The 13,996-nt window shown below is 41.6% G+C and overlaps 1 protein-coding gene across 1 annotated transcript in view; it reads left to right on the top strand.

The window, feature by feature from the left end:
* LOC105196635 (methyltransferase-like protein 9) overlaps positions 1 to 13,996 on the top strand; it is a 38,521-nt gene that overhangs the window by 327 nt on the left and 24,198 nt on the right. The window contains 1 exon segment of the mRNA XM_011162666.3: positions 1 to 104. Coding sequence (XP_011160968.2) covers positions 1 to 104 — 104 coding nt within the window.

Here is a 13,996-nt window from a genome sequence, read left to right as displayed (position 1 = left end):
CGAGTCGCTCCGTGCGGACCTACCGGCCGCACGGCAGCCTCGCCAGGGTGCTCTACGACAAGCGGAAGGCCGACGAGTGGCTGGCGGCGTACGACAAGCGCAAGGTGAGAGTGAGTGCGCGCCCTCCTCCTACACGGATACTCGGTCCTTTCGCGCGTTTCCGCGATCTCGCAAAGGTGAGGGCGGCGAGAGCGGCGAGGGCGAGGCGCGAAATGATTTTCCTCGCTCTTTGCCGTTGAAACGGCGCGACGTCGCGACGTGTCGCGCGCGGCGATGCCCACGTAAACGTCGGATCCTCTGGCTGATTCATCTCGACGAGCGTGCGCCTCGCTCGACTCCGCTCTGTCACGGTCGTTCGCCGTGTTTACGTCTCGCCTCGCGCCACGCGTCGCTCCTCAGGTCGCCGCCTGGGGTCACGCTCGTCACGTCAGTAGTCTCGGAGCTCGGAGCCGCAGATGCTGCGCGAGATGCTGCGCGAGATGAGTCACGAGACTTTCTAATGCACCTACTACAATACCTAAATACTTGATATGAAGACAGGTCAATGCGGCTCGGAGCTGCAGATGCTGCGCACAGGAATATATGAATAATAACGACAAATTATTCGTCGAATGATTAAAAACATATGGAAGGAAAAAAATAGAAATTGATATATACTAATACTGGAACAACTACTTTCGCATTCATTCTGTATACAGTACTTTGAAATGAGAGTGATTAATGGAAAATAAATTGGCGTATACATAATCATCTTTTTTATCTCGACAAAAGTCAACAAATTCCAAGGAAAGTACCTTAGTATCTAATTTAAAACAAGAAATCTGAATTCCGTCATTCTGACGAGATTGTATTAAACATACTTTTAATAGATTATCTTTACCATCTATCATTTTATGATAAATCGTACTACTAATTATCAGATTTAAACTTCTTTTGCATTCCACTCGATATGGGATAATAAACGAAGTTACTCCAGAACGCCGTTCGCCTTTTTTGTGCAAAATATTCAATCGAACACGGAACTTGGGAAAATATTGCCTTGAATTAATTTCAAATTATAAATAATTTTTAAGGAATTAACGATAATTACGATAGGCTCATTGTTTTTTTTCCGAAGATTATGCAGTTACTACGTGTACCGTACTTCTTTATTCCTCGTAATCACGTGACAGCGTAAAATTTAACGCGCAATTATACCGGTACTTCGTCTTGCACTCGCATGCCTAGTCGCCCGTCGATTACCCCTAATTTATGCGGCCGTAAATTAATTACGATTTCCCAGAAACCTCCCACCGTCAATTTTACGACGGCCCGCGGGCATCTCCCGGGCGCTAACAAAGATTTTTTTTTCCGAGAAACGAGGTTCTGAAATCCCCGCGAGAGAGCGAGAGAGTCCCGGACTCTCCCGCGCGGGCCACCGGGGGTAATTGGGCGGCCGCGGGGGGAGGAAACCTGGACGCGATGCATGGGACCGCGGGCCCGGGCGCGGGCAGGGCGGGAAGGGCAGTAATAATTAGTACAATTACCGCACAAGGCCAACCACTGACTACCCCCACTCGGATAACCGCCGAGACGCAGAGCTGCTCAAGAGTCAAGACCGCGCTCGGTAATTACGGGATAATTACGTCCTCGATATTCCTGAAACATCCTCGGGGCCGCTTCGGGCACCGTCCACGACGTATCGGGACCTCTCTCCGCCGCGCTTTCCCTCTCCTATTTATAATTACGGCGGCGCGGCGCGGCGGGAGAAGTCCACGCCAATTTAACTCGCGGCGGTCACGATTGCGACGGTCCCCATGACGTTCGAGGTGAAAAATGCGCGAGCTTCGGAATCGTCGATCTGATATGTGACTATGATTGAAGTCGTAAACACACGGGAAATGTTACTGGATATCATAAAAATGCGCGAGACAGCTCTTAGAATAAAATGTTTTTAATATAATATTTCACGCGTTTTGTATACGTGTGATTTTATTAAACAGATAAATAATAAAAAATTCCTTCTAATCCATCTTTATTTTAAACATTTTTCTCTTCGTAGAAGAGATTATGGCAATACAATTGTATAAAAATTACGCATCCGTAAATTAGCAAATGCGTCCTGTTGTTTTCATTATTTCTGAAAAATTAAGAATGCTGTCTTAGTTCTCATAATAAATTTACAACATCAAATATATTTATACGCGCGCACATAAATAATGTTTTATTTATTTATTGTATTTTTTGCAACTATTATCTCTGGAGAGGTCTGCTAATCTTGACTCAATTGCTCTAACACTTATAACTTGTTTGATATGAGATTGGTATTGCTTTATCGTTGTAAACAAAATTGTATGTGAATGTAATATTTAACGTGCTTTAAAATTTGCAAAATTTGCATACACTATTCAAATAGGATAGACATAATTGTAATTAAAAATAAATGGATATTATTCCTTCATAGAAAAACTACGTGCTCTGGAGATAAAATATCATCAAAATATAATTTTGAATAATTTAATGAATAATATGAATAAATATTTAATTTTATTGCTAATACTTAGTTTTAATTCGATTCACATATGATAATGCCATAAACTCGAAATTGGCAGATGCAAGTCATTAAATGTTCATTATTACAATTACGTATTCAGTGTATAATATGAATGATAAATTGCAATAAACTGCAAATGAAACGTAAAGTCCTTGCAAGTAATTCGATATAAATGTCATTGAGGGATAATGTTATCTGTTAACACAGTATATCGTTATCGTTGGAAGAAACCAAACATGTCGATTCATCAATATTTTTCTATTCAACTTAATCTTAAGGCTGATGATATCATCTTTTCCAAGCCTATTCTAAGTCTAACAGCATTTATATCTTTACATATTATTACGCTTCTTCATTAATAAATTACTTTCTTGATATATTACTTAAAATTGTATGCCTTGGGATATTTTCAATATTTTGAAACAGTTTTTCCTTTATTCTTTACACACAATTTTAATGTGCAAAATCTTTTTTCCCGGATCTTTGCCGAATTTTTTTAAAAGTTTTGTAAATTAATAAATAGATAAAGATTTATATTAAAATAATGTTATAAAATGTGCAGAATTAAAATTTATATAATTTTTTTCAGAACAACCTATAATCTACTTTTGAAAGGCGCTATATCTAATTAGATAAATTTTTGTCTCGGAACGCTAATTTCGAGAGTTCTGCTCTATTATAGCAATTTTTGAAAATTTTCTACAAGAATTTCCCTCTTCAAAAGCTACTCTTAACTAAATTCTACCTTTTCTACGAAACTCGCCGCAATCTCGCTCTACGAGAGTGAATCTCGAGTTACATATGAAGTTACGGTCGAAATTACATTCTTAGGTCGGGCTCATCTTCTGCTGGAATCGGACAATCTGGTCGCATCTCGTTCGTCAAAAAAGGCGAGAAAAGGGGAGGGTAAGGAAAGGAAAACAACGGCGGCTTTTATCTCCGTATTCGCGCGAAGACACCATCCTCCCCGGCCGCGTTTCCCGCTACCTCGCGAGACGCAGAGCGAATCGATCTCGACTCCGACGACTGCGGCGCGTACTCGGGCAGGTGCTCACGGGAGAAGGGAAGAATCCCATTCGGTCGCATGAAACGAGAAATTTGAATTTCGAACGGAGGTGCGAGGGGATGGCGGCGGTGGCGGCGGCGGCAAGGAATGGAAAGGTGGTGGGTTGCCCCGCGAGGTTTTCCCCCCACGAAATCGACGCGAGACATCACTTCGCGTCCCCGCCGCCGCCGCCGCGCCGCTACCACCACTGCCGTCAAAGTCGACGTCGTCGTCGTCGTCGTCTTCGTCTTCGTCTTCGTCGTCTTCGTCGTCTTCGTCGTTTGGGAACGAGACGCGCTCTAATATCCCCCAGCAAAGTCTAAAAACTTTGCTCCCAGCCCGGATGTAGCGGTGTTGATGCGGCAGCTCCGCTTCGATGTTTTAAGCTTTTAAAAAGGGCTCACGACACAACGTTCGCGTATCTCGGTAGATCGGGGACGAAAGGGGGTGAGAGAGAGAGAGAGAGAGAAAAGAAGACGGAACGTTGCGCAGGGCGCTGCTTTGAAATATTAAGTGACTGATGGATGAGGCTTTTGAGGGGAGGAAAGAGGCGAGGGAGCCGGGGAGAAGGACGCGCGCAAGACAAGTATATCTCGTCGTTACTTCTCGTTTGCCCTTCGCCCGTTGTCCTACCCTTCCATCCCGTATCCCGACCCCTATTTTGCTTCTTTCTTTTTCTCGCACCCTTCCAACCGAGCGTACGTCCTATTTCTTGGGAATCTCACATCTATGTCATACATGATCATGGTGATCAATGTTTGTTTCCAAGTTGTCAATGCGTAATTTTGCAGAATGTAATTGAAAAGTTTTTCACAAAACTAAACAAATTTAAAAAGTTTATTTTTCATGAAACCAAAAATTTCTCAACTTCAAATCGTTCATTGTATATAATATTTGTCTCTAAATATGTAATAAATATAAGGACAAAGTTTTAAGTTTTGATTAATATTTCAAGAGGGGCCATTAAAAAAATAAAGAATTCTGAACTTGTTTAGTTCTTGCGGAAATTTTATATTTTTTTACTTCATAATGCTCTTAATCTTTTTTATAGCATTAATAATATTAAATATGAAAAAGGAAATATTACTTAAAATAAAGTAATATCTTTTTTATTTTTTTAACAAAATTTTTTGCTACTTTTATAGAATAGCAAATGTCAAATTCTTATATTTTTTCCGCTTTCTGTTTAATTTTTAATAAAATTATTTATGATGTGATAAAGAACGATGGCGCCATAACTTAAATTCTAGAAAAAAAATGAATTTTATTTGGTTCTTATGGAAAATCCTTCAATTGTAACGGTAGAAAAAACACAACGATAATGAAAACGGGCAATATTTATCGCGTTAATAAATAATAATTTTTTATATAATTTATTATGTGTGCAAATATTATTTCAATTACATTATTTATTGTTTCTGATCAGTTTTATTTTATTTTGTAACATATTTATTATTACCCTTATAATTGTTTTATCAGATTAATCAATCTTTTCGATATCATAATTTTTTATCAATCAATCGCCATTGCAAGGTCGAATTACTAACATCAGTAATCTCAAACACTTGTTATCAATCAAAATCGGCATAACCGCGGGCAATTTTATAGCATACGTGTTACGTTACACTTGCGTCGGTGCTCCAACGCGCCAGAAAAAGGCTCGACGCTTCGCGGAAGTATTGACGTGGAACATGAAACGATCTGTTACGATATGATTACAATTTGCGTAACATTTTACGGACTCGGATGATACCTATGCCGTAGTGATGATGCCTGGCGCTATCGATCTTGCTGTAAACACCGACGTTAAAGCGGACCCTATCGATGCGCGATCGCATACGCACCGCACGCATGACCGCCGCTAAACGGCGATGCAAATAACACCTCGACGTCCTCTACCGCCGCCCTCCGTCCCTATGATATTCATTACGCGGCTTATTCGCGGGAGCGTAGAAAAAAAAAGAAACAGCTGCGACCAGATGCACTATCGCGGCTGGTTAGTATAGGGACGCGCACGATTTTTTGGGGATCCGACAACGGATGATACGCCTCGCGCTCGTTTATGACCCAGCGCAATCCGGAGTCTCTTTCTCTCACGTCTCTCCGTCCTCCTCGTCAGCCCGCCCGGCTGACTTGGTCATCGCGAAGGAGGATCTCGACGTGGGATCCGCGATAAATCCGGATGGCCGGCGGATCTTCTCCGTTTATCGTGCTGCATAATCGCACGTGGCTCACGCGCCCGCGGACCGGTTATGTCAGAAAACTGATTTCTGCGGACGCGTACACTTGATTCCCCGACGCCGACGTTGCGAAGGTGAACATAATTAAGAATTCTTTTCTAATCAAAGGCTACGTAGAGAAACGTCTGTCCTTTCTTCCGTTTGCATTATTAATTGACTTTGCACCGGGACTTGTTGATGTTCAACTAACGAGACGAATGCGCCTGCACTTTAGCCGTGAGGAACAGATTCTTAGAAAAACAGGACTTTGACTGACAAATGAGATTGCACGTACGAGGGAAGTAGTACCGGTTCTCTCAGGGTGGAAATGATACCTGACGAGGTAACGCGGAAGATACGCTTTGTGCGTCGCCGAAAGTTCGCGCGCGAGGCTGAAATCCGGATTTCGAGGCGCTGACTTTAAAATAGCAGAACAGACTTCGCTCCGGAACGGCGGAGATGAGAGAGATCTCGTTAGCCCCGTTTTCTCGGGGACTTTTTATTTCGTCCTATCTCTTATTTTTACGAGGGTAATTTTTTATAGTTGCGACTGCTGTATCTGAAACGGCGGAGGCGAGAAAGAGAAATGCAAGACGGGGAATACGCGGATCTATTTGATGTATTTATATTCGACAGAAAAATAATAATAATAATGGCACCCACATACGAACTTCTAGATGCCTGAATACGTTACGTGTTTTTACGGATAATATCTTTACTGTAAATTGTATCAGCCTATGCAAAATATCTCCGTCAGTATTTGCAATTACAAAAAATATTTCAAACTGACTAAGACATCTGCACGGAATGTTAGTGGGAGATCCAGGTTCAAATTCTGCAGACCGAGATAACATTTTTTGCAATAAATTTTTTTACAATTTTTGGGATAAAGAAATCATAGAGATGCGGGTGAGTAAAATTATTAAATTGATTAGCAATTTAATTTTCGTGATATATTTTTAGATTCTTTTCAGAAGCTGTGTTTTAAGTGCGGCAAATATGCGGCGTATATGTAGCCTGGGGAATCTTGTAAATGTTTGTAAACTCACTTAGAAAATGTTGAACGCTAAGGCCGGTATTCATAGTTGATTCTTATATTTAAGATTGTCTTAAGTATCACCTTAAGATGCCATTAACCAGAGAACCGTATTAGGATCTTAAGACGTTACTTAAGACAATCTTGAAAGAAGAATCGACTATGAATACCGGCCTAAGATCTGCTTTTGACTGGTATAGCCATTCTTGTTATTCAAACACACACAAAAAATGAATTCTCAAAGAAATGCATAAATGTTTTAATCTAAGAATATTTTATGCTTAGAATGGCGCCAAAAATAAATAATATTTGACTAAGAATTCTTAAAACAAAGCGAAACGATGTTCTTAATTGAAAACAAATTTTACTTTGTTTAAAGAATAGAATTGCGCTTGTTTAATATTAAATATGCTTGTATTACGATTATTTTTTTTCCAATGCGGGCGGATCTGCTGAAGCGGATTCATTGCACATTTCATTCATGTTGCTTGTGGGTAGTAGATTTGCAGATCCGTCCCAGCAGATCAAGCAACTGGCGTTTCTCTATTGCTATGACAAAGCTTTCAAAAATAACTAGTTAAAGTTCAAAATAAAATCATTTAAAATTAACTAAGTTAAGTTAAAAATTATTAACTTTATTATTTCATTTTTAATTTTTTAATTACCCAATCCTGCCAATAAATTACGACAGTTCGTAACGCGGTGCGATGAAAGAAGATTCCTTAAAAGTCGTTGCAGTAGTCTCGCGTAGCGAGAGAGACCTCGCTCATTCACGACGCGCGCCGGTTAAAGCCTCCCCACACGGGTCTTTGACCGCACACGGTCCCGTCAGACAGGCGCACGTGCGCGCTGTCTGGGCCGCCTCCCCACTGCTTGGTCAACCATATGCGGTCAACGACCCCCTGAGTGGGGCTTTAACAGAGATGGCGTGCACGTGCACTCGGGTAATGCGGAGTCTCTCTCGCTGCACGAAACTATCGTCTCTTGATCAACGACTTTTAGGGAGATCTCGTATCGCATCGTATTACAAACTCTTGTAATTCATTTTTAATATTAATCATTAATGTAACATTTGTTACAAAAAGTGAAGGTTAGAATCATAACCCAACATTGAAAGATTAAAGAAACATTGTATAAATATATTGAAATATTGTAATATTGTATGGAGGTTACAAAAGATTTTTGCAATGTTACTACATGCTTGTGGTAACGTTGAAATGTCCGCAATTTTAAACCTGAAAATTTTTATGACGTTTCGAACTATTTGGAATCCTTTACTGGTTTTACCGGTAGAAGAAACGAAACGCAACGTCAGTAATTTTTACTTCTGCCAACTGCATTATTTTTACTAGTAATAACCAAACTTACTTTCGAACAGAGGGTGAATCGTCTTATTTGATACTGGGATTCACTGGGTTGTCATGCACTGTTGCCCGTGAACGCGAGACAAATGAGCTTCGAGTATAAGTCGAGTGCACTCTTTGTCAAATATGTAATTCTTAATCTAAGAATAAATAGCTTTCAAATAATGTGATTGAGCTTGTCGTGAGAACAATATGATATTAAAAACAAGAATACGATCTTAAGAATAAAATATACTTCGCCTAGATATATTTATTATTAATGCAAGTGAACAGTTGTAATTGAAGAAAGCGTTTCATACTTAAATGCTTTCTTCATACGAAAACAACTAGCATTCAAGAATAAAAATAAAATTACGTGAATTAAGAATTTATTTTTTTATGTGAATGTGAAGAATCATTTCAATTTTTTAAATATTAAAATATTTAAAAAAAAAACGCAGTATATATCACAGCCATCTCTATCGTCTTTTCGAATCCCATGTTTCCCGGATTCGCATTTGCGCTTCTCTTTTCAGCGCAAACGAACTGATATTCTAGGCGCGACCGGCCTCGTTAGCCGATTGTCGATCTCGATGAAAACTCCTCACGGTTAGTTACACCGTCGTTGCTTTCCCAATCAAGACACTCGCGCTCCCTTCGTGTGATTTTTACGAAAGGGGTACCAGCTTGCTTCGCGCTTTCACCGCTTCTTTAGTTTTCCTCTGACTGCTTCTCGTCGGCGCACCTCGTAGATTTTACCTCAGGCGTTCAATAAAGTTTTGCACAAATCGATCTTTTGATGTAGAAATTTTCGTGTTATTTTTCAGTACACCTCTAAAGTCACACTTCAATATTTAATGAATTAATTTCATTCATTAAATTCAACAGAGATAAAATATCACTTTTATCAAAAGTATACAATTGGGAATGTTAATCTAAAAATATTAATTACAGATACATGGCATTTAAGTCATTTAATACTCATTTTTTTCTTAGAGCTTCTCAGACTTTGCAAATTCTTTTCCGAAATGGTAAAACCTATCTACATCAGTTCCAAGTAATCTTATATTCTAAGCATCTCCGTAATGCTTTCCAACTTCCATGTGTGAGCATCCGACGAGTATTTCGTTCGAACATAACTTCTAATTCCAATTCCCAAGCGATCGAAGTCCCTTTGTAAGGCGCAGAAATCTCGTCGCATGCTGCCCTTGTCGAGGCGGGAAAGAAAGCTCTTTCGCCGGGAAAAAAATCGTCTAGAGAGGACGGGAGCTCTCCGGTTCCTCTCCCACGGCGCCGATATAACGCCTGTCGGCCCGCCGCCACGCCGCCACCCTGGCAGCAATAACATAATGGCGCGGGAAGAGAATGCGTTTGACTCGCGATCCAACACGCCTCAGGAATCCGAGGAGCCCCGCGTAGCTGTGCGGCCAAACATCTCCAGTATTCCGCGCGGAAAGCATAAACCGCTCGACGACGTTGTTTATCGTTCGCAGTTCGCGCCAGGTTTACGCGTGCTCCGCTCAATTTTCTCCCGGACAAGAGGAAGAGATCTCGAGAAAACAGAAGAGAACGGACTCGTGCGAGCGATGCTGAAACTATAGCAATCTATCGAGCGCGATAGCGTATCTTGAGAATAGTCAAAACGCATTGATTTAAACTATCAACTATCAAAAATCTCATTATTTTTTGTGCTCTTAACTGTTTATCTTATAAGGTGAATAAAGTTCACTTGAGGTGAATAAAGCTCACATCTGTTCAATTAAAAGAAAAAAACAATCTTGTTTAATTAAAATAAATAAATTAAATGGATTTTGCTCAGTCCAGGTACTTTACAAAAAGTTCAACAATTATTGAACGTTTCTCTTTATTAATTTAGATACTGATTTTAATCGTAAACTTAATCATAAACTGAATATATGCAGACTTATAAAGACATACAATGAGATTGAGAAAAATAATTAATTCCAATACTGTGCGAAATTTCATATATATTTGTATTTTTATCCAGATAAAAGAAAGAACAGAGGATTTCTTTAAAATTGGATAGAATTGTATGCTGCAAAAAATTGAAATTTGGCAAATTTGTCGCTGCAATATGTAATGCACGAAACCAATTTGGTAAACACATATCAGTTCAGCAAATTTATGTCGCGAAAACACAGTCCGATCGTCCGAATGATAGCCCAACACGTTACAGTTTACACTTCCGCAGTTTACATTTTACAAGTTTTCCCATGCATCGTTTCGTACCGGCATAAAGCGATGCATAACCGTCTCGGACGGAGTGCGCCTTTGAACATAACTCCGCGATGATCAACAGAGACTACTCGTGGATCTCAAATCATAGAGCGAAACTCACCATTGTTACAGGGCGAACTGCATAACCGCGTAAACGTTACCCCGTTATTTTATATTTGAAAATTGTGGAAAATCGCATCCACATTCTGGTATTCTTAACGACGCATTCCTCGATACGATTTTGCAATATTCCACATCGAAACTTTTTACATTGAACCAAAGTACTATAAATTTAAAAAAAAAATCTCAACTGGAATCTTTTCGTCGAAAGATATCTTTATTTATTTCTGCCAAGTTCTTCGAATCGAATTGATGCATTGACTGTCGAATATGAGAAAATTTGTAATTGTTATACGTAATTGTCTATACGTGAACGCCGGCTGTTGATTCACTTTTTTTTGGAAAGGGAAAAGAAAAATTTTATCGTATGTCGAGTTTTATTGAACAGTAAATGTAATTAAGTAGTACAAGAAAATTATATGCTGATATAAAAATGATGTCGGGACAAAGTTATTTAATCGTGACAATCAACGTGCCTGAAATTTCTAAGTATTTATTAAGCGCTAGGAAAAAGGAATAGAAATTGTCGTCGGGTCTGAAATTCATACTTGAATGACATGTGCGAATGCGCCGGTGCGTATCTCGCGAGGATCTCGAGGTCGAGGGCGTCAGATCTCCCAGCGTTATTTCGCCCGTTCGTCGCGGTGAAGGCGCGACGTTGATTTAGATGGCTGCGATTTCCGAGTCGGCTACTTGTTGTCGGTTGCCGAGAGGCGCGATTGGTGCATGGCTACACGGCTACACGGAAGGCACAGTGGTAGCAGTCGATTGTCTCTCGTTCTCCGTCTGCGTTTCTCCGCCACGTCCCGGATCCTTCCTTCCCTTAGAGTCCCGGCGAGCTCTGCGCAGAAAGTCGCCACTAATGACACGAAGAGGAATGCTGTCCGGCAGCAGCGCGCGCGCGCGCGCGCGACCACGTCGGTAGCCATTTGTAATGCCCCGGGGGAAAAAGTTGAATCAAAGTGTGATGACGTGGGGTGAGCGCGTCGGGCTACCTGCAATTAGCGACACACGCTGGTAGCCATAATTAAAATTGCACGCGCGGCGTCCTCTTTGCGCCGCGCCGTGTCGTGTCGCGAGCACCGCGAAGGTGCTCGCCTTCTCGCCTTCACACTTGCACGCACCGCCGGACTTCTTTGTTTCGGGATTACCCTCCAAGTGGTCCAAGACGATGGTACTTTTTACGTCAAAGGAAAAACAAGACGGAAGCGCGTCAAAAGTTCAGTGCCAAGAGAAATTAAGATATTTGTTTTCATTAAGATAATTAGATAAATACTTGATTTCTTTTTTTTTGATTGTTCAAATAATTGATGGTTCTCAAAGATTTTAAATCTAATTTACAGACTCTAATAAAGTACTGTTATGGATGTATTGCATTTGATACGATTAATTGTATAATTATATAATATTAATTATTATAAATTATTAATTTTGTAATATGTTGTATATTCTAATTTATGTATGTACGACACGTAAAAAATATTTTATTCGACTAGACTATGAAAGGAATCATTAACGTTGCACGCGTGTAATTCTCTAACAAACTCGTTCGTCTGAAAATAAAATTTCGCGAACGAAAAGTACAAAAGTGCAATTACATACAAGATTACATTCATTTATGTTAAATTCCGCGATTCATTGTGCATTACAGAAATATTTTGAATCATCCAAAAAGGTTGCAGCCTCTCGAAGGATATGGAAGATGTAAGCGAAGGCTGGTTCAAAACACGATTACTCATCCAGTATCGATCGAGAGAGCGAGCGCGTTTTGCGAAAGTCCGACATTCTCATACCGTAAGTAACTCGAGGTGTTATATCGCGGGTCTTCAAGCTGCTCGGCCCTCGAACAAGAAACGCGACGATCCGTCGCGCCTCCGCCCGGTGGACGATGACAAAGTCGATCGGTGGGACTTGGTGCGGGGCACAGTCGAGTTAATGTACCGTCGCGCCGCGCCGCGCCGAGAAGAGCGGACTGTTTTAATTAGAGAATCTAATTGATGGCCGGCTACGCGGCCGCGGCAACCGAGCGATCCATAAACGACTTCTTAGGACCGCGCACCTGGGCATCACGGTGTTAATTACTCTCCTTCTGTGGCGAGGTCCTTCCATCTCCTGGCTTTTTTCCCCCGGCACGGCACGGCGCGGCGCGGCGCGGCGGCTTCTTCATCCTTTTTCGAGCTCTCGACTATCGCGCGCGGAGAGCGGGACGGTGAAGAAGAGAGAGAGAGAGAGAGACGAGAATGAGAGACACCCGCGAGTGGGAAAGGGACGGAAAGAAGGAAGGAAGAAAAAAAAGCGAGAGGAAACGAGACAGAGGAAGACGAGCGGCGAGAGAAAATGAGGGAGCGGGAGAGGAGCGGAGCGAGCAACAAGTGTCCCCCGTCGCGAGGCGCAAAAGCATTCCTAATTACGCCCCTGCCCCGCTCGGAGCGAAACGAGACAAAAAGCGCCTTGATTACATTTTCGTATAATTTCATCGGCTGGCTCTCTCGCCATTAAGAGCCACACCGCTCCGCGCCGCGCTGCGCCGCGCCGAGCCGAGCCGAGCCGAGCCGCCGAGCGCGCGCGCAAATTAGATCGATTCCTTAATGCCCCGGGGCCGCGTAATTGGTTCTCATTCTCGGAAGCTGACGGTGAAATCGGATATCTGTCGTGTAGCGCAAGGCCCGGTGGACCGACCGACCAACCGACCAACCGACCGACTGGTCAACGTAATTGCTTTTCGGACTGTGCACCGTTTCGCGGTTCTCCTCGAGGACGAGAACGAGGACACGAACGCGGACGGCAGGCGAGAAAAGAATCGTTAATATTGCGATACGCGGCTTCGATAATGAAGCGAAAAATGTTCTCGACCGTGCGTAAGGCGCCTTAATGAAATATATCATTTTGTGAGTTTTTATTTTATTTTATTTTTCTCGCGCATTAACGTGTCGAAACTCTCTGGCGTCATCCGTATCGAACTGGCACTGGCGGTGCGTGTTCTTCCGTCGACGACGATGACGACGATTACGATATGTGTATTTTGCGAGAGAAAACGCGAGGGGAAAAAATGAAAGAAGAAACCCAGCAGCGCGTAATTACGCAAACTTTCGAAATGTGTGAGAGCTTCGAAGGGAAAATTGATCCACCACCGAGGGATATATGTATCGTTAATACCGTAATACGCGGCCGTAATGAAGCGAGAAATACATTTTCGGCAGCCCGCCCGGTGGGACGTTAATGGAATATATACTTGGAACTTCACGAATTTTATTCCTGCAAATTGATGTACTTTGTGCAGCAAGATGATTTTAGCGGTCAAATAATTTCGCCTGCAAGATTACGCAACATTCCGAGAAAATCAATTCTTATTATCTCTGATTACTTTGTGTTTTTATATCGTACATTATATAAAAATATTGTACACGCATGGGGATACTACAGATCTTATATACAAATTTATTCTTGTAGAAATCTCTCTCG

The sequence above is a fragment of the Solenopsis invicta genome, chromosome 6 (genome assembly GCF_016802725.1).
Source record: "Solenopsis invicta isolate M01_SB chromosome 6, UNIL_Sinv_3.0, whole genome shotgun sequence".
In the NCBI taxonomy this organism is placed as follows: domain Eukaryota; kingdom Metazoa; phylum Arthropoda; class Insecta; order Hymenoptera; family Formicidae; genus Solenopsis; species Solenopsis invicta.
This window is presented reverse-complemented; position numbering and strand designations above follow the sequence as displayed.